Source organism: Nycticebus coucang, chromosome 13 (assembly GCF_027406575.1).
Source record: "Nycticebus coucang isolate mNycCou1 chromosome 13, mNycCou1.pri, whole genome shotgun sequence".
NCBI lineage: Eukaryota > Metazoa > Chordata > Mammalia > Primates > Lorisidae > Nycticebus > Nycticebus coucang.
In genome coordinates this window covers 80125291-80151360 of record NC_069792.1, presented here as the reverse complement: position 1 = coordinate 80151360, position 26070 = coordinate 80125291, and the positions used below count along the sequence as shown (strand labels likewise).

The 26070-nt window shown below is 37.8% G+C and overlaps 1 protein-coding gene across 5 annotated transcripts in view; it reads left to right on the top strand.

Annotated features, from left to right (window-relative positions):
- Positions 1-26070, top strand: part of SAMD12 (sterile alpha motif domain containing 12) — a 435459-nt gene that overhangs the window by 184001 nt on the left and 225388 nt on the right. For all 5 annotated transcript variants that reach the window (XM_053559292.1, XM_053559294.1, XM_053559293.1 and 2 more), the window contains exon 3: positions 395-524. In XM_053559292.1, the coding sequence (XP_053415267.1) occupies positions 395-524 (130 nt within the window). The remainder of the gene's footprint in view (positions 1-394; positions 525-26070) is intronic.

Here is a 26070-nt window from a genome sequence, read left to right as displayed (position 1 = left end):
CAATGGGAGACAGACAACTTCTCAGAGTACAAAGAAAGGCACTTGGGGGTTGTTATTCCCCACTAAAAATTTAATTAATTGCTTAGCAACCCCTTTGTCTTCTTGTTATTCAGTAGAAAACTCAGCTTCTTAAGGATTTCTGGGGATTTTTCCCAGTGGAGATGATTAAGTTGAGATCATTTTCATGGCGTCTCCTATTAGACCTTTTCTTTGTGGTTTTGAGCAGTATTGAGCAGGTCTGCATGGGTGAAGAGGAAGACAAGAGCCAGATATTTAGGGAATCCAGCCTAAATATCCTTAGCCTTTACCACACTCTAAGACTTATAATGACAGTAGCACCCTCCTACACATGAGGCCAGCAAGCACAGATCTTCTGTTCCTTCTTTATTTACAGTCAGCTGTGGTGAAGCTGTCTAAACCAGTGGCTCTATGGACCCAGCAGGATGTCTGCAAGTGGTTGAAGAAACATTGTCCAAATCAGTATCAGATCTACAGCGAGTCCTTCAAGCAGCATGACATAACTGGTAAAGTATGCAGTATCAAGATATTTCCCTCCCACCCCAACTCCCTGTCACAATGGCCTTTCCCACACCCTTGCAATGAAAAGGCACTGAAATTTTCTGGCAGGACTTTACTTTAAAAGAGGTGATAGATTCCAGATCCATGTGAGCCATGCTACTCAACAAGCACATGTGGTTATTGTAGAAAACTGTGGATTTTCGGTGTCTAGTGTAAAAGTGTGTGGGAAGCGAGATGAAGGGTTGAGGGACTCTAAAGAAAGTAAGATTACACCAATCTTAGAGAAAAGAAGGGTGTTATTCAAATGTATGATTACAGGATCAGTATGTAGATCCTTTAAGTAGGGAAGGTTTCTAAAAGGGAAAATGTGCTTTTTTTTTTTATTTTTTTAGCTTGGTAAGCTACACACATATATCCGATGATGTGAAAAGGTTATGGTAGAAAGTCACTTTGACTGGCACAGCATGGTGGTTGGGTCCCATTCAGTTCCCAGTGACCACCCGCTTGTGTCTGCACCCAGAGACGGTGCAAGTTCCTAAGGCGAAATGTAAGGATACCAAGTCAATGCCCCTGAGATGAAAACTTGCAAGGTGCAAATTAAGACTCCATTGAGATCAAGGGTATCTGAGTACTACAGATGGAGGTCAGGAAGTACTTGGAAGCGGGACTAGGACAGTATATTGAACATGAAGGGTTTTCAGATCACGTCTCTCAGTCAGGGGAAATGGAGTAGGCAAGATGGAGCAAATATGCCCTTCATGGCAGCCCATCAGAGTAAGCAGGACCTGTGCAGAGCTGGCCTGCCCTTCCCCCCTAAGATGACTGTATGCAGGAGATACTCCAAAGAGTGCCATAAAAAGAGGAGTGACGACACAGCCCACATGGATACTTAATGTGGCTTCAGGCGGGAACAGTGTTGAGAAGTCCTCATTCTGGGCCACATCCTTCCTTTTTTCTGAGGGATACTGACATTGGTGGGAAAATGCCTTGCAAAAAAAGAGCTCAACACTCCAGAAGCCGAGTCTCTTTCTAAACCTCTACTTCTATCTTGAGAATCCCTAACCTCCCTCGTTAGTAGTTAAACAGCAACTATTTCTTTCTGCAGTTTAGTTCTCACCCGGAAGCTATGAGACCTGGGTCGTATCTACTCAACCTCCCTAAAGCATGACTTGGTGGTTTTCACAGGAGGTTCTGTAGAGCCTTTGGCTGCCAAAGAGACACAGGTGTGCCTTGCTCCTTATATGTCTTCTCTATATAGTCAAATCATACAGAAAATTTGGCTTGGTTTTAACAAGGGTTCTAGCACTAAATGTTTTAAAAAATGCCAAGCTATATGATCATCAATTCCTGCTCACCAAGATGTAATGTCTACATTTATCAGGAACATACTTAATTGTAGCTGAAGCAGAATTGACAGAGGAGAATAAAATCCTGCTACTTAAAGTATAAAAAATGGTCTGCTTTGTGCTTCCCCAACCCCGCCCAATAGAGCTAATGGCTCTTTTGGATGAAATTCCTAAAATTCTAAAGGTAGTGTGGGCACTTAGCTGAGATTCCAAGTGCCTAGATTTGATTTTTTTTTCAGTCCCTCCCTCATGAGTAGAAGAAAAGCCCATGTAGGGTCAGTTATTCCCCCTATAATAGTAATCAATCAGTTAGTAACCGTTTCCTTGATTATGGTAGCCTTCCTCAGATAATGGCCACTTAATGCTTCTTAATGTCCATGTTATAGTAATGGTGAAGCCTTTTTCATGATCTTATATGAAAGCGGTGTTACCTTTTATTAGGAGTGAGAATTATGAGGTACTCTTGAGGGAAGGATAAGCATTTATAACGATTTGAAGAGGATGAGCATTACACTCCTCGGAAATAAAGATCCATGCTTCGATGCTTACGGAGTAAGTGGTACTACATCCCAAGGTTTTCTAAGTGACACAAGGGCAGGGACGTGGGAAAGAGATATGTGTTTCAAACATGTGTCATATGCTTTTGGTGGCATGCCTGGTCTCCATGAACTACCTCTGTCACAGCCTTATTGGGATTTGGGGCATGATGTTCAATGTTAGCCAATTATTTAACCTCATTTCCTCCTCTCCAAAATAAAGATAATAATAATACCTGTCTCCAAGAGGTATTGTGAAGATTAAATGAAATGATATAGGAAACCCTTACAAAAACAGCTTACCGACAGCCCCTGTACTCCAGTCTTGTGTTGGTATTTATGTTAAGACTTACCTGGATGTGTCAAAAAACATATTGTCATTGCATTCTCAGGGCAGTTTTCTGGCAATAAAAGAAATCAGGGAATTATTTGGGGACTTAGCAGAGAGAATAATTTCAGATTAACATTTGATCCACATCTTTTTGACGTTCACCTGTCTGAAGCCTCAGAAGGCCACTGCCTTCCCCTGTCCTCTGGCGCCGGGTCTGTAAGGGTGATTGTAAACCACTGAAATGATCACACGTGCCAAGTGGCCAGAAAACAGCTTTCAGGACTTACTTATGATGTTGGAAGCTATGAGCATCCTAGTGTCCTTGAGAGCTGTGATAAATTAGCCAAAGAGGTTTGTAAAAAAAAAAAAAAAAAAAAAATCAAGATCTGATGGCAGAGCAAACCTTCACAGGCTGAGCAGGCCCAGAGTGAGTTAGGAGAGGGTAGAGGAGTGATTTGAAGTACCAGGAGCCCGGAGCTGCGAAACAGCTGTGTGATTTTGGAAAGCTTGGTAGGTGAACCTCAGCTTTCCTCACCTGTTAGGAAATAGGGCCTACCTCACTGTGTTGCTGTGAAGGCCATTTGCAGTCACAGTAAGCCTAAGATGAATGGGAACTCCTGCCATTTTCCTAAGTGCTACTCTAATTTCTGTGATGACAAAAACAATACACATGCACAATGTTGAACTCAAGCTTTATTATTCTGAAAACTGGGAAGGGAGAACCTAAAGAAAACAGTCTGGGATGGCAAATATCCTGTGCTAATAATCTCCAAGACTGCAAAAGAAAAGTTCACGTGTCTTATTTTTGTTTAGATTCTCTGGACTGCTGCTATTTTATTTTTTCTTAAGGGATTTCCAGTATCATGTTCATTAATGTAGTATGTTGTATCAGTATTGTATATGAATAGGCCCTTGATTGAGAGACAGATGATCCACTGATTTAAGTAAAAAGGAAACATATTAAATATATTAAATGGCAAGAAGAAAAGAGATAGGTTTTCAGATCCTAGGTCTCAGTCAAATCCTCACCGCTGTCCTTCACCTCAACCTTTGACTTGTAATAGCAACATAGTGTCACACAAGTTAGTTTTTTTTTTTTTTTGAGACAGTCTCCCTATGTTGTCCTCAGTAGAGTGCAGTGGCATCACAGCTCACAGCAACCTCAAACTCTTGGACTTAAGCAATTCTCTTGCGTCAGCCTCCCAAGTAGCTGGGACTACAGGCGCCCACCACAATGCCCAGCTATTTTTTTGTTGTAGTTGTTGTTTTTTGGCAGGCCCCAGCTGGGTTTGGACCTGCCAGCTCCTGTGTATGTGGCTGGCACCCTAACCACTGAGCTATTGGCGCTGAGCTGCAAATTAGTTTCTTCTCAGTAAAATGAGAATAATATTTATCTTAAAGGGTTGTTGGAAAGATTAAATGGGATGATCCATGTTCAGGACCCAGCTTAATGCCTGGCATATAGTAGACATTCATTCATCTATTCAGCAAATATTTATGGACCATCTACCATGTCCCAGGTTTGGACACTACAGCAGCAAACAGTATAGTCAGTGGCCCATGTAGGGAAAAATTTGTGATTCTGTAGAAAACCATACTCTATAGCACATTTGGACTATCTAAGTCTAATTCTAGGGAGCTATTTTATAACTCTGAGTTGTAGATGACTAATAGTAATACTGTTAATTCTTGTCTATGGACATGCAAATTCTGTCCCACCCACCAAGATTCAGTTTCCTTCTCTGGCCAGGAGGGAAAGGCGAGTTTTTCCTCTTAGTGCATTGTCTTCCTGAGCTCTAATTATGTCTGCTGTTCAGATTCTCCTTTGAGCTAGCAATATCTTGCTAGTTTTGTCACTAGTAAGTTAAAAATCTTAAAGATAAAATCATTTTTTGTATTAGCATAAAAGTCATGATTTTGATTTTTTTGAAAATTACCCATTATTTTAATTTTCATTTATCAATTAGAGACAGGGTCTCAGTCTGTTCCCCAGGCTGGGACGTGATGCAATAATAGCTCATTGCGGCCTTCAATTCCTTGGCTTAAGCAATCCTCCTGCCTCAGTCTCCTGAGAAACTAGGACATGAAAATTATCTTTTAGGGCTCAACTTGAACTTTACTTTAGAAATGAAAACAATGTAACGTAAACATTTGTACCCACCTATTAATCTGGAATTAAAAAAAAAAAAGAAAATAACTTCTTAACCTGGGTAATTGTCTGAATTTTCCATATTTATGTTTTTACAAACAGTTCTGCTATATTAATATTTTCTTATGTGTTTGTTTGAAGGACATTAAATTCTAAACAAATTTTCTCCCCAGTTGCTCCAAAGTCTAAGAAAATTGTAGGTATATTTTAACCTACCAGTGCTCAAAATCTTTTGCAAATATCCTTTTAGAATTAGTGATAATTGCATCATGTCCAAAAGACACCTGCTATTTTGTGGCAGGTGTGTTTATTCACCAAGAGAAGCTATAGTAGTTCCCTCCTTATCAGAATGGGATACTTTCTAAGATTCCCAGAGGATACCCAACTCTATATGCACTATTTTTTCCTGTACAGACATTCATACTTATGATACAGTTTAATGTGTAAGTTAAGCACAGTAAAAGATTAACACCAATAATTAATAATAAAATAGAGCTAATTATATCAACATACTTTAATAAGAGCTAGGTGAATGTGTTTTTTCTCTCTCAAAATTTCTTCTACTGTCCTCACCTATTTTTGGACCACAGTTGATGACAGGCAACTGAAACCTCAGAAGGTGAAACCACAGATAAGGGGAGCACCACTGTACTGGTGTTAGCACCCTACAGAAGCATTTTATTTTATTATTATTATTTTTTTTTTTTTTTGTGGTTTTTGGCTGGGGCTGGGTTTGAACCCGCCACCTCCGGCATATGGGACCGGCGCCCTACTCCTTGAGCCACAGGCGCCGCCCAGAAGCATTTTAAAAAAGGGAAGAAGATGCTTAGAATGTCAGAGAGACACTAGAATATATAGATTTACATCATCAGTTTAGACTTGAAGGAAATAAACACGTTTATTTGCTTTGCTTGCAAGATTCTTTCCCTAGCTTTCTGAGGCCTGGCTGGGAATGCTAATGAAGAGAACTTACCAGACTGGCCTAAGTTCACAGGCTACTTCTGGATTCTCTTTTATGCACAGTTAAGAATTTTTTCAAGTTTGAGAAGATTCCAGCCCCTGGCTCTGCCTGGGATTCTCCCTGTGGTAGTTCCTAAAGTTGCCTCACCTCATTCAGCTTCAAATCCTTCATCGGTAAAGGGCTTCTTCCCTCGCCAACCTTAAAGACTTATTTTCATGGGTGAAGCACTCAGAGCTCATCAGAATTAAAGCTACTTTGAGTATATAAAGGGTTTTCTTGGATCTACTTTCTGGAACAACCGTTAGTATCCTTTGGATGTCTGCAGGAATTGTTACCATATGAGTATCCCCTCCAAATGGGCCATATTGATTTGTCATATATCTAAATGGTTTCCTACAAAATGTATGATATCACTGGTCCTTTTCTGTGCCTCAGCTATCATCCATTTATGCTTCTTTTTCCTTTTTAAAAATATCCCACTGAGATGTAGCACCCTGAAATTTTTCAGACCTTTGCAATGTGTTTTGTGCATTTGCTAACTTGTTCTCTTCAGTGCAGATTCCTCTGAGTCTCTTTGTGCATTTGCTAACTTGTTCTCTTCAGTGCAGATTCCTCTGAGTCGTTCCACCCCTTTATGCCTCTGCTATTGTCTTCTGAATCTTTTATTATGGCTAGAGTTCCCTGCAGAGTCCAATGGGTCTGTAGTTAACAAGTGTCAAAAGAAGTGGAATAATTACTTGATGTGATTTACCTATGAGAATACGACTTAGAAGAATCCAGTAGAACAGCATAAAATGTAGGCAGATTAAACTACCCAGTGCCTCATCATCTGCACATTTTCCCGTCTTTATTGCTTTCCCCTCTGAATATTGTGTTCTACCTTTCTATATCTTTGTATTTTGTTACATTTTTCATTTGTGTGAACTGCTCTCTACTTTTTATTGAACCTTGAACATAAGTTTATGTCTACGTCATAAAGTTCCTGATGTCATTAGGACATCCTTTTCTTCTTGTTAACTTTCGAATAATAGCATTTATTCTTTTTTGACCACTTTTTATGGAAAGCTTACTGACTTTCTAACTCATTGCCTTTTAAAACAATATTCCTCGGCATTCTTAAATGAAGGATTCTTAACTTGTTTTTCTTAATGATTCGGGGTCATAGACTTCTGATTGTCAGAAAGGACTTTAGATATCATCCAAGGATTTATAGGGTCAGTAAAAAAGTAACCCTTTCAATAAGAAACAAACACAGGAGTTAGGTAAATGGACTTCAGCTTTGTTCCTAAGAAAGGTTTTTGAAGAATGTCATTTAGATCTTCAGACAAATTGATTTGCTGAGAAATTTACTCTCAGAATTAAGCATCTAAGTTACTACAACTAGACACTTTTAGTGGTTGGCAGAAAACCAGGTACTCTAGGCATATGGGTCATAGAGCACAGAATATGGGACTGGGCTGAGTGAGCAATACATGGAGGCAGGAGTGGGGACATGTGTATGAGCTGGGAAGACTCCCTGCAAGGGAAGGAAGAGTAGGGCAGGCATTGTGTCTAACAATCCAACCAGATCCCTCTGCTTCCTTCCCAGAACTCCTGCTGGGGGCCAACCAACCTTTGCTGAACGCCTCCATGGATGAGGATTTCATGATTTTAAAAAGCAGCATGTTCAAGACTTTGGATTATGATGGTGGTTATAGTTTTTGGTCTTGCTTACTCTTTCCTATTCTAAGCTGCAGTCCTGCTGAACTACTTTGAAGAGGTTCTCAAATGCCCATACTCACTCTACCATCATTCACCTGGATAATTCTAATTTTCCTCCTACAGAAAGCCCTCCTTAGTTCTCTTCACCTGAGTTAGGTGTCCCATTGTATAGCTCCCAGGATAAGGCCCTATGGTAAGACTTGCCACATGAAGTTAATACCTGAAAAGTTTACTTATTAGAAAGTTTATGCTGAAATTTAACTGAACATATCCTGTTAGAAACCTGCACTGAAGAAAGCCCTGGATGATTCCAACCACCCAATTACACATCCTTGCTGACAGACCTCAGTGACACTGTGATGCTGTGTCCCTTCTGTTTTCTCCTTCATTCTATTTGTTTTCTTTTTTGAGTGACAGTCTCACTGTATCACCCTCAGTAGGGTGCTGTGGCATCATAGCTCACAGCAACCTCAAACTCTTGGGCTTAAACAATTCTCTTACCTTAGCCTCCCAAGTAGCTAGGACTATAGGCGCCCGCCACAACACCTGGCTACCTTTTGGCTGCAGTTGTCATTGTTGGTTAGCAGGCCTGGGCTGGGCTCGAACCTACCAGCTTTGGTGTATGTGACCGGCACCCTACTCTTGGAGCTACAGGCGCTGACCCTATTTTTTTTCTCTTCTTCATTCTAGTTGACTGTTTGTTGATTTGATATCTCAAAATTTCTTCTCCCAGGTTCCATCTTTGTCTTAGTGGATGTTCCTTTTTTCAGCTATATTGAGAATATAATATCAGATGAGTACTATAGGCAGAGAAATTAAAACTCTAATAAAGGATCAAAAGGAAATCCCAGAAATAAATAAAAAAAAAAAAAACACTTTACCAGAGATAAAGAATGTCTCAATGGGATCATCAGAAAATTCAATACAAACATGGAAAGAATCCCTGAAGTTGAATACAGATCAAAAGAAACTACCCAAACTGAAAGGCAGAAGAAAATGAATGAAAATGACAAAGCAGACCATCCAAGAACTGTGGAGTAAATATTAAAAGATGTAACATGCATTCTTGGCATGCTAGAAGGAGAAGAGGATACAGAGGAAATAATTCAAGTTATAATGGCTGAGAACTTTACAAAAGTAATGACATCAAGCCACAGAGCCAAGAAATTCAGAGAACATCAAGCTGGATAAATACTAAAAAAACCACACAGAGGCATATTGTGTTTAAACTATGCACCCCCCTCATACACAAAAGATAAAATCTTGAAAGAACTCAGATTTTAAAAACAAGCAAACACACACATATACCACCCCTTACCTATAAAGGGAAAAGGATACGAATTTCAGGAGACTTCTCATAAAAAAATCTCTCAGGCAAGAAGTGAGTGAAAAGAGTTGAAAGAAAAGAGTTGCTAATTCCATATCCAGAACAATTATCTTCAAAAGCAAAAGAGAAGTAAAAACTTGCTCAGACAAATAAAAACTGACCAATTCAGTGCCAGCCAGCTATCCTGTAAGAAATGTTAAAGGAAATTCTCCCGGCAGAAGAAAAATTACATAGGTCAAAAGCTTAGACCATGATGGGAAAAAGAATATCAGAAAAGGAATTAGTGAAGATAAAATGAATTTATTTTTGTTAATTGATCTAAAAGATAACTGTTTAAAGCAATAGTAACAACAGTGTACTGGATTTTATAGTCTATAGGTAAATTTAATAAAGTGATTAACAGCAATGACATAAAGGATAGAAGAGAGGCATTTAGAATGCTCTTATAAACTACGGATATTACATGTGAAAAATAATGTTATTTGAAGGTAGACTTAGCTTATTTTAAAATGTATATTAACTCTAGGGCAACCACCATAAAGCTTTTTATAAATAAATTGTGATGAGAAAATAAAATGGAATTGCATCAGATGCTCAATTAAAATCACAAAAAGGAGAGAAAAGAAAACGAATAGAAAAAGTTACAAAAGTGGTAGGTTTTAATCCAACTATATCAATAATTACCTTAAATGTAAATGATCTTAATACACTAGTTAAAAGACACTGTCAGAATAGGAGAGGGAAGCCTAACTATATTCTGTCTATAGGAAACATACTTTAAATATCAATACTCCAGTTAAAATGTTGAAGCATATACCATGCTAACAAAGTCAAAGCTATAGTAATTATACTAAGTTGAAACAAAGCAGACTTTAGAACAAAGAATGAAAAGGGTAAAGGAACATTACAGAACGATGGAAGTAAATTGTCCAAGAAGACATAATACTTAGAAACATTTGCACACTAAATGACAAAGCATCAAAGCACATGAAGCAAACACTTATAAAATTCAAGGTGGAAACAGATGAATCCGCCACTGCAGTTGTAAACTTCAATATCCTGCTTTGGAGCTCATAGACAAAGATGATGTGAAGATATGATGACCTGAATGGCATTATCAATTTACTTGACATCCATATAACACTTTATAGAATATTTATCTAATATATGTTCTCAGTAAATGCTGACAAAGCATTTGACAAAACTCACCATCTCCCCATAAGAGAAAGCCTCTAAAATAAGTAAAAATCAAAGAAACCTTTCTAAGACAGAGCATCTATGATGAACCTGAAGTTAGCAGTATCCTTAGTGGTGAAAGACTGAATATTTTTTCTCTACTCTATACAACCAAGGCAAAGACATAATACACTCTCAGCTATTTGATGTTATACTAAAGCCAGTGAAACAAAGCAAGAAAAAGAATTAAAGAACAAGCAAAAGTAAAATTGTTTTACTTACAGTAAACCTTTTACTAAAAACTTATAGATGACATGGTTGTTTATCTAGAAAACCCTATGAGATTTATAGATTATGTATCATTTCTCCAAAATTCTTGGGACTAGAAGTATTTCCAAATTTGGATGGATGGATGGATGGGTGTATTTATGTATTTATTTATTTATTTTGGATTTTGGAATATTTGTAGAAGACATATGAGTTGAGTTTCCCTAATCCAAAAATCTGAAATGCTCCATTGAGCACTTTGAATGTCATCTTGGTGCTCAAAAAGTTTTAGAATTTGGAGCATTTTTGATTTTGAATGTTTTGGATTTTGATTTTGAATTTTTTGGATCACCTGTACAAAGAAGATCCTACAAGAACTAATAATTTAACTTAGTAAGCACATACAATACAAGATTAATATGTAAAAAATAAATAAAATATATACAAGACTCTACACAGAAAATTGTAAAACATTACTAAGAGAAATGAATGGTGTGATAATACCACATTTGTGGAATTAGAAGACTCAGATAAAAATAATGTCCATTCTTCCAGTGATGATAGAGATTGACTGCAGTGTAAATCAAACCCCTCACAGAATATTTTATGCTATTTTGTTATCTTTTCTTTTTTTTTTTTTTCTTTAAACAGAATCTCACTTTGTCGCCCTTTGTAGAGTGCCATGTTGCCATGGCATCATAGCTCACAGCAGCTTCAAACTCTTAGGCTCAAATGATTCTCTTGCCTGAGCTTCCCGAGTAGCTGGGACTATGGGTGTCCACCACAACACCTGGCTATTTTTAGAGATGAAGTCTTGCTCTGGCGCAGGCTGGTCTCAAACCCACGAGCTCAGGTAATTCACCCACCTCAACCTCCCATGTGTTGGGATTACAGGCAGGAGCCACTGTGCCTGGCCTCCCAGCAGAGTATTTTATAGAAATAAACACTTTAATTCTAAAATTTATATGGAAATACAAAGAAGCTAGAGTAGTGAAAACAATGTAAAAAAAACTTATTTGATCTCAAGACTTACTGTAAAGCTATATAACCAAGACAATATGATACTGGTCTAAAACCTGACTTATAGATCAATAATATAGAATAGAAATTCCAGAAATACACTTGCACATACATGGCTGAATGATTTTTAAAGTGATATTAAAGCAAGTCAATGAGAGAAAGGGTGGCCTTTCACTAAATGATACTGGAACAACTGGATAAATGAACTTTAACACCTATTTCACACTGTACACAAAATGTAATTTGAAGTAAGTATAGACCTAAATGTAAAACCTAAATCCATAAAATTTCTGGAAGAAAATATAAGAGAAAATCTTCACAATCTTAGGACTAGACAAAGCAAAGTTTTCTTAGACAAACCCCCAGAAGCACTAAATATAAAAGAAAAAATATGACAATTTTGTCCTCATCAAAATTAAGACCTTCTGCTCTTTAAAGTATCCATGAAGGAATGGATAAACCACAAACAGGAAGCAGAATATATAAAGAACCTTTTAAAACTCAAGAAGACAAATAACCCAATAATGGGCAAGTGATTTGAACTGACACTTCACAAAGAAAATATGAGAATGGGCAATAAGCATATGAGCACACGCTCGGCCACAGCAAGTCATCTGGAAAATGCAAATAGAACCACAATGAGATACCACTTTGCACTTAGTAGGATGGCTTAGATTCCAACACCAAGCAACATACCAAGTGTTTGCACAGGATGAAGCACAAGTGAATCTTTTGTACATTGTAGTTGTGAGTATTTTAAAGCTGTAAGTTTCTTGTAAAGTTAAACTTATATGAAGTTACCCCACAATTCTGCTCTGAGGTATTTACCCAAGAGAAATGGAAACATAAGTTATTCAAATTCTAGTCCACGAATATTCAGAAAAGTTTTACTTACAATAGCCAGAAGTTCTAAACAGCCCTATGTCACTCAAGAGGAAAACAAATTGTGCCATATTCCCTGTGAAACCTCTATGCAATAAAAGGAACCAATCCCTGTCACGTGCAACATGATTGAACCTCACACTACATCAAGTGAAACAAGTTGAACACAGAAGAGTTCACACTGAGTCTCATGCGAAATTCTAGAGCAGACAAGATTATCTTGCAATGATAGTGATCAGATCGAGGGTTGTCTGGAGTGGGAAGAGAGATTGACTAGAAGCAAAGAGCTTTCCAGGGTGATGAAAATGTTTTGTATCTTTGTCAAAAGTCACCATACTTGATATTTCAAATATGTTGAATTTATTGCATATGGATTATGTCTCAAAGCTTGTATGTGAATATTTGTGTACTTTGCAAATTTTTTAATATAAATGACACTGTTCTTAAGAGGATAAAAATGTTATCCTTCATCTTTCCATACTGGCGATGGGATTATTTAGATTAAGGAGTGGATAGAGAGATATGGTTTTATATTTATCTGTCCATGATATAGTTATATATAGAGAGTTGGAGTTTGACAAGTCACCACCAGATGTGGTGACTCATGCCTGTAATCCTAGCACTCTGGGAGGCCAAGGCAGGTGTGCTTGAGATCAGGAGTTCGAGATCAGCCTGAGCAAGACTGAGATTCTCATCTCTACTAAAAATAGAAAAAAAAAAAAAAAAAAAAAAAACTAGCTAGGCCTAGTGGTGGCGGGCAGCTGTAATCCCAACTACTCAGGAGGCTGAGGCATGAGGATCGCTCAAACCCAGGAGTCTGAGTTTGCTGTGAGCTGCCATGATGCCACAGCACTCTAGCATGGGCAACAGAGTGAGACTCTGTCTCCAAAGGAAAAAAAAAATCTACTTTATGTATTTTTTTACTGAAAGAATAATCTGAACATACCAAAGCATTCTTATAAAGAAAGGTATGGTGTTGCCAGTTGTTGGGGGATGACAAAAGAACCACTCTCTTGTCTTTTTCTAGAAATTCTGCTCATCTTAGTCTATTTTAGTGCATCTAAGACTTCAGATTTCACTGACTAATTAAATTGCAAAAATATTTTTGCAAATGACAAATGGTTGACACCTTGCTCATTAATATTTTTAATTAAAAACTACTCTCACCACTGTTTTATGAACCAAAGGAATTTTAGCACCAAAAAAAAAAATCCACATGATTTAAAAATGGAATAAATTTTCCTTTAAGAAAGGCATCCGTTATTTTTATTTCTCTCATTTTCATCACAGAACAGCACTAATTTGTAGGCTAACATAAGGAAACCAGTGCTCCAAGGGCACATTTATCAATACTACAAATGCAGAATTTATTTAATACCAGTGATAATATTTGACAGAGTAAGAGTGGAAATTGTCACCACTCTTGAAGTGTTTGTTTTATAGATCAGAAAAGTAGGACAGAGGAATATTTTTTACTGTGGAGCAGGCCTGCTTCAGAAAACCCCTACCATCTTTAATAAGCCTGCTGTTTCTTGGGGGCTTTTAATATTGTGAATGCTCTGCTGAGAACTATGTGTACATTATGAGCGAATGCCTGTCAAATACCTAGAACTTCCTGGAACTGTTCAATGTTAAAGAATTAGTAGCTTTTGATAATCTTGCAAGCTGTTTCAGGTGAGAAACAGGAAGCTCAGTTCAGTGACAGAGTCAAGGTAAGCAGTGGTCACAGGAAGACCTGATACATCAGCTCATTGGGAGGATTAGGGAGCTGAAACCTGGAAAATACTTAGAACAGTGCCTGGCATATTGGTTTATAATTAGTGAATTGATAAGCATTTGTTCTTTTTTTAATTTTTTATTAAGTCTTTTGTACATAGATCATAAATACATTTATGCCAATTTCAATGTGTTGATTATTTGTTCAAATTGGAGTGCTTACATCATACTAATCAATATAGCTTACACCTCATTTACCCAATTTTAGCATTAGGACATTTGTGGTCTACACATGATAGATCCAACTTGCACTTGCAATGTGCTCCATAGTTGTGGTGAATTGATAAGCATTTGATGAGCACCACCACGTGCACCAGTCACTGCTAATAGAGATGGATTGTACTATTACACTGCAGTGGGATGGAAAAGCAGGGTGTCACTGCTTCTGCAGGGTCAGACTGGAGGGGACCTCCTCCCTTCTTCTATTTTTCACATGAATAAACAGAGGCCCAGAGGCTAAACCGATTTGTACAAGGGCACACAACTTTTGTATTATCAGAAAAGATTCAAAGCTGGGTCACGTTGCTATTGGTGAACAGCAATTCTTATTCTTACGAAAAGTCCAGTAGGTTGCCTCGCTTTGAAGTAACCCCAGTAGGGCTCTGAACTGGGCAAGACACTTCAAGTTTGGAGTGTGTTTCTCCAGATGGAGCAGAATGAAGGCTTTATAGCAACGTGCTTGATCTACTTCCTCATCTTGGAACTGGTCCGCTTTTTCTTTTTCACTGTCTTCTATTCTCTAGTCTCCCGTGACAATGTCACATGATGCTAAGTCAAACACGACCCCAGGCTCTGCTTACGTTTTGAATTCTGAGCTTTTTATCCCACCAGAGAAATTAAATCAATTATGCGTGATCATTTTAAGCCCCTCTTTGCTTCCTATCTTCTGTTTCCTTTTGATTTCTTTTTTATTGATGACTTTATTATTCTGTCAGTTTGTTTGGGGAAAGTACTGAAGTCAGATTGCAAAATTGGAGACTCCCTCTTTGGTTTTTCTCTCATTTCCTGTTTGAAAATTAATGTACCATATGTTCCTTTCCTGTGAAGTCAAAGCTCCCATCCTTACAGAGCCTCAAGTTGCATGGACGGAACTTGTGTGACTGTATCTTCCTGGGAGATTAGAAATTGAGCCTTCTAGAGACAATCAGTTAAGTGGGTTCCTGACTCTTCCTTGAGAAGGCATCATCTTTGGCAAGAAGACTGACACCGTATGTTATCCATGAAAAGACATGGAAGCCCACACACATGGAATTGATTGTATAAGCTCCTGAGGCCCTGTTTTGATGAAGTATGATTGTCTTCACAAGGTCTTAGCCAGTATCTTTTTAGAACATTGTGTTTGAACTCCTATGTTCCCTGTTGAAATTCTTTGATTTTTTTTTTTCTGTTGAAATTCTGATTAGAGATCTTTTTCAATCTCCATATTAACTTTAGAGCAGTGTTACTGTGGAGTGTTTAGAATCTTGGGAAGCTTCATATCTTTGATAGCTATGCAAGATGGGAGAAAGATTGGACTGTGGCAGGACAGTCCACTGATTGTTCACTGTATGTGACCTTGGCTAAGTCCATTTAACCTCTCTGAGCCTCAATTTTCCTTTCCCTAATATAATTATGATAATGGGTGCCTTACAAACTTGGTGTTAGCTATTATTATTGATGTGTAGTTTTATGAACTCCATGCAGAAGTTTATGAGAAGCAAAGCATTTATACATTTATATATAAATGTAAAAATATGTGCATATACAAAAATATATATGTACACATATACATACATATGTGTGGTTTTGTTTTCATTGTTTAGGAATAACTCAGTTACCTAATTAAGACCCTAAAACCTGCTAGTCAGCTTGAATTTCTCCAGTCCACCAAAATTTTGCCTTGCCCAGTGTATTTTTTACTAGTAATGATTATTGTAAATGTCAGCCCATCTCCCAAGCATATACTTAGCATTAAATACTCCCAAGATATTTCTCTAGTAAGTCAGGGTATGCAGAATTCAGGAGATGTGATTCTCACCTTCCTTAAATTATCATATCGGGGAGAACCATATACTGTACCTTAAAAAATATTTATTGACTATTTGCATGCCAGGCACTCTGGTAAGTATTTTGCATATGTTGCTTAATTTTATCTTCCCAGTAAGCCAGTCAGGTAGGTGTTATTACCATTTTACAAATCAGGCTCAGAAAACTTAGGTCATATAAATCCAGAGGTGGCAAAGTTAAGATTTTAACTCAGGACTGAATTCAAAACTTCTGTTTTTCTTTGTATTTTTTTTTAATATTTTAATTGTGACAAAGTACATATAACATAAAATTTTCCATCTTCACCATTTTAAGTGGCACTAAGCACATTCATTTTGTCATTCAGCCATAAACACCATCCATCCACAGAACTGTCCCTGGCAAAACCGAAACTCCCTCCCCGTGAAACCCTGACTCCCCACTCCTCCTTCGCCCAACGTCTGGCAATTACCATTCTACTTTCTGTCTCTGGAATTTTGACTATTCTAGGGACCTTAAGTATACAAAGCTTAGTTTTTGACTGCTGTGCTATAAAAGCATCATCTTTTAAGTGCAAGTAAGTGAAATGGGAAACAGACATGCCGGGCGATTGCTAAAGGAGACGTGAGGAGGAGCTCAGATTTGTGAAGCCTGTTTAGTGGAGGCTGAATTCATCCTACATGAAATTTTAGAACATAAAACCTCCCAAGAGATATAGGTAAAGCCCTTAAAATGTGAATATAGGTATAGGTATTTTATTTAACCATCAGAATTTAAAAAGAAAATATAACAGCATTTGAGCCATGGACTCACTATTTCCGTTGCCTCTTCACACTTTTGTGTGTTACCTGAATGCTGAGGAGGGGACAGTGATAGAGGTGAAGACAGCAGAAGAGTAGATTGTAAACTACATTACAGAAGGCTTTGAGGGCCAGCATGAGGAAATTAGATTTTACTCTCTTGGGTGTTGTTCAATACCAATTAATGATATGACATGACTAATGATAAGTGAAGTGACAAGCTCAGAGCATTATTGATTGGCAAAATCAAATGTGCTGATGAGAGACTTCAACAGTGTATAAGTTCCTGGTCCAGGTGGATCCCAAAACTATTGAATAAGTCTTTCTTTCTTTCTTTTTTTGACACAGTGTCTTTCTTTGTTGCCCTGGCCACAGTGCAGTGGTATAGCTCACAGCAACCTCAAATTCCTAGACTCCAGGGATCCTCCTGCCTCAGCCTCCGGAGTAGCTGTCTATAGGCACATACCACACTTGCCTAATTTTTTCTACTTTTTGTAGAGATAGGTTGGTCTCCAAATCTTGGCCTCAAGCAATCCTCCCACCTCAGTCTCCCAACGTGCTTGGTTTATAGGTGTGAGCCACAGCACTCAGCCAATTCTTTTACCCATCTCTAGTTTTGTCCCTTTCTGAGTCTTTCCAGTGGTGACGTGAGCCACATTTCCACAAAACCTCCGTCCCTTTCCCATTTGTTGAGTCACAGACCAATGACAATTTCCCTAACATCCTTCCCTGCAAGATTATCTGCATTTGTACCCCTCCTTACCTACTTCCTCTGTATTTGAAGAACAATGTTCTCTCTCCCAAGGCCAGGCACCTTTGTCTGTCCCTCCCTCCTTCCACGCTTCTGTTTTCTGCTTCTGGATCTTCAGCCGATCTGCCTCCACTTTTGCATTTTAGTTTGAAGACATGCTGCATCCCATATTCATCCCCTCCCCTCTATTCTCATTCTCTTTTTTTTTTGGGGGGGGGGTTGGATTTTCACAGGCTGAAATGCATAGTTTCATTTTTTCCTGTGATGCTGCCTCATGGCTCCCTTGGAACATTATCTATCTCTGTGTGTGTGTGTGTGTGTGTTTAAACCAGACTTAATCGGGTCACTTCCTGCTCCTAGAGACTCAAAGCATTCTTCTTTTCCATCTTACCCTGAGACTTTAGCAGATCACTCTTTCTTGCCTCAATATTCATCTAGTGAACTTTTAGTCATTTTTACCACCAAACTCGAATTCTTTCCTTCCACCCTACCCTCCCTGAACCTCTCCAAAAAGAATGAATTTTTCCATTCTGTGTTTTCTTTACATTTTATGCAATGAATAAATGACAGCTATTATTGTTAATATTATGACACTTGTCACAAGATATTAAAATTATTTGGTTACATGTTTATATCCCTTCTATCAGCCTAGAACTTCCTCAGGATAGAAATAGTCTGATTTATCTTGCTATCTCTAGCTATGTTCACCCAGTGCTGGCATAAAATAGACATTTAATAAGTGTTGATTGGATTAAATTGCATTTGTTCCTCCTTTGATAAGTTCTTAGTGCTGAACGTAAAGCCTTTCTTCATTTCTGTTGATAAGAATACTTTGATTAGTCCTCCAGTTTCCTGATTCGCCTCCCTTTCATGAAGATCATCCTATGCTTTCCTATCTGCAGCTTCTCATAATCATATTCCATTGATGTTCAAGTCTATTTTCCAGCCTCCTCCTTGGAGAAGCCCTGTTTCACTTTTTAAAAGAACTTCTATTTTGAGTCTTACTAAGCCCTGACATGCCATTTTGGGGCGTGCTTGAATGACAGACTCTCCAGATTTCATGGCATCCTGAGTCCCATATTCCCTTCGGGCAGGTCTTCCTGGGATATTTTGGCACATTGTGTCTGGAACTCTGCTCAGCGCCAAGAGTGATTGTCACGTTGTTGTGGAAGCTAACTGTGTCTGCTGAAACTTAGGTCAGGTGCTGTTTTGTAGGGTGGAAATGAATATCCTTTATCTGAAAAGCTGCTGTTCAGGACAGGAGAGCTGGGGCACAGAATCTCTCACACCACAAGTATACTAAGGGCCAGTTCGCCTGTGTTTCACAAGTAACAAAGTGTGATATGAACACAGTGTTCTGTTTCAGACATCTAAATGTCCATATTTGGGGTACAACAATGAATAATAGTTTTTGATTTCTAGCCCATCATGGACCTTGAGTGATCCTATCTCAGTGATTAGAACTTAAGAAAAATGAGAATAGTGAATGCTAAAGTATAGTTACATTAAACCATATAAAATTGCTAATACTAAAAGAATTTCGACCAACAAAAGTGACAGTTGGTATTAGATTTAATGTAATAGGGCAGCGCCTGTGGCTCAAAGGAGTAGGGCGCTGGACCCATATACCAGAGGTGGCGGGTTCAAACCCAGCCCCAGCCAAAAAAAAAGATTTAACATAATAGTGAACCAATGCCTTGTATTTCTAGACAAACACAGCAGATAATAAGAGTACAGCACGTATTGAGCATGTGCTGTGTGCGAAGCACATTGTTTAGATCCTCTATGCATTAGCTCATTTATTCTTTGTAAGAACTCTAATACGTGCTGTTCTTCTCTTCACATATGAGGAAACTGGGGTGTGGAGTTTGACTTTCCCAAGCTCACACAGCTAGGAAGATGTGTAACCTAATATTAGGGAAAAGATTCTTCTAGACCAATTTTGGCAAACCTTTTTTGTAAAGGGCTGAATAGGGAGCCATTTGGCTTTACAGGTCATGTGGTCCTTGTCATAACTACTGAATTCTGTGTTTGTGCTATGCAAACAAATGAGATGGCTGTGTTCCAATAAAACTTTATTTATAAAAAACAAGTGGTCAACCAGATTAGGTGTCCGGGTTGCAGTTTGCCAACACCTGTTCTAACCTCTTCTTCCTATGTCCAAGTTTGTTTTCTCTGTGATATTTATGAAGGAAATGTAGGATTCATAGTTTTTCAGAACATGCTACTTGTTTCCTTTGTGTATACTTAATGTAGAAAATTAGAAAGTGTACATACACAAAAAGGGGAAAATAAAATCGCCCTCTAATCCCAATATTTGGAAATACTCTTTTATACAAACATTTAGATATTTCAGATAGTTTTCTCTGCACACATTTATTTCTGAGAATGGCATCAAACCTTAACAGGCAGCAGACACTTTCCTACTTAGAAATATATTGTGAATGCATTTCTTTGTCATGTGTTAAATATAAAGTGTTTGACTATATGCGTTTATTCCCTGGATGTTGTATATATGTCTGTGTATGGAGCAGCTTATTCCCTGGATGTTGTATATATGTCTGTGAAGTTTAAATAGAAAACCTCTCAAGTACGTTTTACACTGCAATTCTAAATAGCACATTTAGCAGCTGAATATTAATAAATTGTATATCTGGTCCCATTGTCTTCTACATTCAGCACCCCTCTCCTCTTCCCTCACTATGTCTGTGTCCTAGATCCTTAGGTTATATTTTGAATTCTTCTACCTCATATATGTATACACACATGTGCTTGCACACACACACAAATAGGCACATACACACACACATAAACACATACACAGAAACGTGCAAATTATAATACCCCAAACTCTCAACCACCACGTCCATAGCCCTTAGTTGTGAGAGTCAGTTTTTTTCTCTAGCATGTACACCTCTGATATTGACCAATTTCCTCACCTTTGCCACAGTTCTAGACAAACACAGCAGTGAAACCAGCACTGTAGGTAAACAGACACCAGAAGAAATCATGCATCTCCAAGTCCCTGTCCCTGTCACTGTCATCTGTAGGTTCCACTCTGGAGGGCAGTGTAATTTCCTTCCATGTGTTTTTCTATCTGCTTCCCTCTTCCCCGAGGCTCCTCCAAAAAAGAAGCTTGCACAGCTTTTCTTCAATTCATTAAATCTGCAGCATCTTTCCCCAGTGGTTGGTACACAGCAGGTAACATAGGCAGGAGGACATTAGAATTCCTTCCAGGGGAGCAGTTTCAAAAGGTCACATGTTGCCACAGTGTCCTCCTTTATAAATCTTGCAGAGGGTGATGAGGCATGTATCTGCAGGGTGGGGGTGGGGTGAAACAATGGAACTGCTGTAGTCATTCCAGCAGCCTCTTAACCCCAAACCTTCCACTTAGTCATATATTTGTAATAAGCATCAATTGGAGCACATAGGAAAAGGGGGGCAGGATATACTTACCTTTGCAAAATACACTCCCACTAAATCCAAGTCAAGGGCTGGCTTCTCCCAACACATGAGGACAGCTAGAGTAAGGGATGAAGCGATAGCCATTTAGTGTCTCTAAATTATTTCCTAAACATGTTCAGTTAACTATTCTGAAGATGTCCCTAGACTCTTACAGGTTTTCTTATTGATACAAAATTTCTTACATTTGTATTACAATTGAAATTTTATAAAGTGATATTTTATACACATCTACCTTCAGAACTCTGTCGATAAAACATTAGCATGAAACTCTTTAGATAAGGACTCTAAAACTCAAAGCTAAATGATCCTAAAAAAAAAAAAAAAAGAAAGAAAACATTGACCCAGGCCACATAACCAGTAGATGGCAGTACTCAGCTCCTCTGATACCCAAAGCTAATTTCTTTCCTCCAATTCAAGAAATATTCCTCCTTCCAATTTTTGCCTTTAATTAAATATTCAGAACAGTGATATTTAGGTAGTATAGAACCTTCTATGCTGTTACATCCAAACTATAGGGGAACACTTCTGCCAAGGAGAAGACAGTCTTAGGAGATTCAGAACTCCAGAATGATGTATTATCCCAACTACAGTTATTCAGGATTATTTAATACTAAAGATATTAATCATGAAGAGAAAATGTTACCTGTAAGTAGAAATAGAAAGTAAGATTATGCCAAAACTCTTTATTTTTAGATAATTAGCAAAATGTCTTGGACAGATGGCTCAGAAACAATGGAAAACACATGTGGCATTGATGGTTCTCTTTGACCACGTATTGGATGCTATCATGGCAAAGCATTTCTGTTGCAAAAAAATTATCCTTGTCATTTCATCTGCTTTTTATTTAAGGAACTGGCTGGCTTTTCTTTTTGGAAACTCTTGCAATCTGTGTCCTTCCCTCTTTATCATCTCTAGCTGCACACATTTGAGTTGGATTTTTTTTTTTTTTTTAGTACATCTAAAAAGAAGGGCTGTGGAATGAATTGAATATACCAATAAGTCTACTCCATTCCTTATAAGCGGTATTCGTACAAATGATTGCTGTGTAGAACACAAAGGGTAAAACCAGGCCAGGCTTGGAAGGAATCATAAGCCCAGTACTTATCTTTGAAACTTCATAGTTTGCAAGGGTAAGTGTTATAAATATGCCCTGGTTTATTTGGGACCTATTGCCACGAATTTCACAAAAGTTAGCCTAGTAGGCACTGAGGGGGAGGTACTGAGTTAATGGCAAGCAGAAGGAACAGAAGAAAAGAAAGCATGAACCAATTGGAATGAAAACCAACTCTGCACCAGCTGAGAATATCTGGGCAGTCAGACATCTAAAATGTGGCTCAAATGCCTCAGGGTAAAACAATAAAGTTTAAATAGAAAACCTCTGAAGTACGTTTTACACTGCAATTCTAAATAGCAATTTAGCAGCTGAAATATTAAATCATTGTTAAGAATAGGTTTTTATGCAAGATAGCATGGTGAATTGCACTGCTCATTGATTTATCTAATTTTATTTCAATACTCATATCTTACAGTGTTTGGAAATAATATTTCTTTCCATTGCAAATATTCTATGGTTTGGGTCTTTAATTTGGGGGAGATTTTCTTTTTATATTCTGGCCATTTGTTTACTCGCTGAATATTTTATCATTATCTCTATTGAAGTTTAATTATTTACTGATTAAATAATTCATAATTTATTATAAATTGCTAATTTACAAATCATTACCTACTAATTGTTCAATTATCTTTAAATTAGTGCTCATTAATTTACTCAATAAACATTTGCTGAGCTATTACTAGACGGTTCTAGTAGAACATAGACACAGAGAAGGCTGAGAAGGAGCTTGGGCTCCTTTTTGAAAGAAACTCTCTGTTCTTCTGAGAAACTGAATATTCTTTAGTGCAAACACATATGTTCCTGATGTCACTACAGTAATTCACTTTCACTTAGCTCCATTTAAAAAATCCAGAAAATGATGATATTTAAAAAAAATTTTCATCTCCTATAGTGTTTTCTGTGTTTGGTCCAGAGGAAAAAAAAAAAAAGTTTTGAAAATTTGGAAACACTTTGAAAAATGAAAATGTGAAAAATTAACAGAATCCTCAAAATCAGATTATTATATTACATAATCACAAGTGACATATATCCAATAGATTACTCTTTAAATACATGTAGATACTACGTATTTGAAGGGGTAGAAGAAGGAAGCTGGAAGGAGATACAAGGGAAAAACAAGTGTGAATGGGTTAAATGGGGGTTAGGGATTATCCTGTGATTCGATTGTGCTGGGTATCTACTGATCTAACAGATCAAGCTCAGGTAAATGAAATTATACATTACTAGATGGTCTGGTTTTCACATAGAATAATTCCATCCCTCTGGAATTTTGGCAAATAAATAACATTTAGTTCATCAGTTCAGCAAACTGAATGTTAGCGATAAAACCAGTCTTGATTATTTGATTCTACCCAAGTCTAAAGATTTCTTTGAATCCAGATGACTCCCTAGAGCATGTTAGAAACATACTAAGTAAACATGTCCTGTCATTGATTATCCTTTGCCAGAATTTGAGTAATATGCCCTGGAGGAAAAATAATAATAATGTTTCTTAGCCTATATCCTTTCCCTGGTCTGACTAACTTATTATAATTATGGTTGGTAATAACAGTTAATGTGGTTAATAATAATGTAACTGTGAAGCTCATCACTTCCTGTAACGTTTTATCTGTTTTCCTCCACACCCAGCATTGAACATCACCACACTGTACTTTAGTTGGATAGCGGTACTGAGAACTGTTTCCTTGATTCTACTTCAGTAGGAACCATTAAACTCTTGGAGGAACTGATCTTCCCTAATCTGATAGAAAACCCTATTCTCCTTTTATAACGTGGAGCACTGATGTCTGTTCTTTAATGTGGCCTGGGAAATGTTGCCAAAGATAGTAAGATAAAAGAGAAAAGTCACACTAGATAAATGAGAACGTTGAGACTTTGCGGGGGTGGTGGGGGGCAGTTTTAATGGAAGATCCATTTGAGTCATCCCAGGCTTCAGGCACTATTAGTCTGAAGAAGCCTTCCCTTTGGTCAGGCAGATAACAGGCAGATCCCAACATGTGAGTTGCCATTTCTGTGTGTGGAATGTGCCCCGAGGTTTGCTTGTTTGACTTACGTGGGCAGATCAGATAACTTCATTCCTAAAACATACTTGGAAAAGGAGCCTGTGTATCCTAGAGAAGAGTGGTTACTTAAAACCGTAGACTAAAAGGAAATCTCCTAATTCCTTCAAAACCTCAGAAAGAGTCAGCTTTAGGGTATGCAGATCTTGAACAAAGAGTAAAATCTCCAAATTCTCATGTAGTCCATGCTTTTTCTTCAATTAATTACAATTATCCTTTTTTCCCCTCATGCTGTTATCAAAATGTAAAGCAACTAATTATTCTTTGCAGGGCACACACACACTTATACAAGTCAGAACAGGATTATTATTATTATTATTTTAATAGTAATGTTTCTTCAACTTGGTTGAAAGAGGCGAGTCCTGACTCTGAAAAGGTCAGCATAGTCCTATGGATGTTCTTGGAGGAACCAATTGCATAATAAAAGATAGTGGATGGAGGCAAACAAAAAATACCTTTGTAAAATTGTTTTTGGCAGAAATGTTTGTGAAGGATTTTTTCTCTTTGTCCTAAAGGAGTGTTTTCTTCTGAAGCACTGAAGCTGAGGATGAAAGTTTTCAGTTATGTCTTGCAGTTGTTTTGAGCTCCTCAAGGGGGAGCTTTCACACAAGCATAATATAGGATATCCATCTTGGAGATGCAACTTGGGCTTTAAGTGGGTACCCTTTATCCATCCAGTTAGTCCTGAGAGGATTCTCACTTTAATAGGCAACCTTTGCTATTTTGATCTGAGGGGAGGTAACCGATGACTAATGACAACCTTTTTTTTTTTTTTTAAAAATGCTATCAGATTGTACTTGGATATAAATTAATCAGCTTCAGTGTTAAGTGTCCTATGAGATGGAAAGGGAATGGTGTCTCTGGTCAGTGTTAACACTAGGTCAAGAAAGCACCAGTAGCTAGGCCTTAAAATGGACTTTTAATTAGAACTGTTTTTGTAGATAGGGTTATTCAAACCTACCATCTCATCCTACCACATAAGCAATGCCAGTTTGGGGGTGGGGGCTTCTGGCTAATATGAAAGGTGTTACTACCATTTCTCAATAAGACTCCAAAAGTATTCCCCACCCTACCACCAAATCCTGCCCCTTTAACACAAATCTATTTCAATGATGGAATACCCATTTGGTCTCATTTTAGATTTCTGGATGTAGAGACTGGTTAAATCCCAATCAAAGACTCTTTTTTTCAAAAGTAAGAAGAAAGGTAAATTACTACTTCTTGCAGGTGAAATTCAAGTAAATTGGGTATGAAGAAAAGTTTCTTCTTCCCCAGCAGATGCTAGAGGTTATTTCTCCTTATAAAAAAAAAAAAAATGTCGTTTCTCATCCTTTGGCTAAGATCAAGTGTAAGAAAAGAATTTAGATACGTTGCACTAAAATGTAATATTTGGCAAGTGGCTGTTTGCTCTAATTTAGCCTCCCAATTATCCTCAGAGGTAACTTCCTAGAGGGGAAAGATGAGACAAACAGATGTAAAGTAACACTTCTCTTCATGATTCTTGGAAATACACCGCCCTTTCCTAAGAAATACAGTCACTTAAAGGAAAATGATCCTTTTTCAAATGTCTAAATACAGTGGGAGGATTTCTGTGGAATAGAAATATTTGCAAACTCTTTGTGAAAGCATGCTTTAACCAAACACCTGGTGAATGTTGCACAGTTTATTAATGATTTGCAAAACCTCCAGGTTGGGAAATACGGCTATGCCATTATGATCAGTCATTTGGCAGATCGTCAAGCCTGACAGCAAATGTTTAATACCTTTTTACCCATAAAGACTGATTCACTGAAAACCTTTGAGATTTCAGCAGATTTTCATCCCACCCCCTGACCCTGTACCAAATTGCTCAATTATCTTCCATAAAGAGTTCTATTATTCTTTC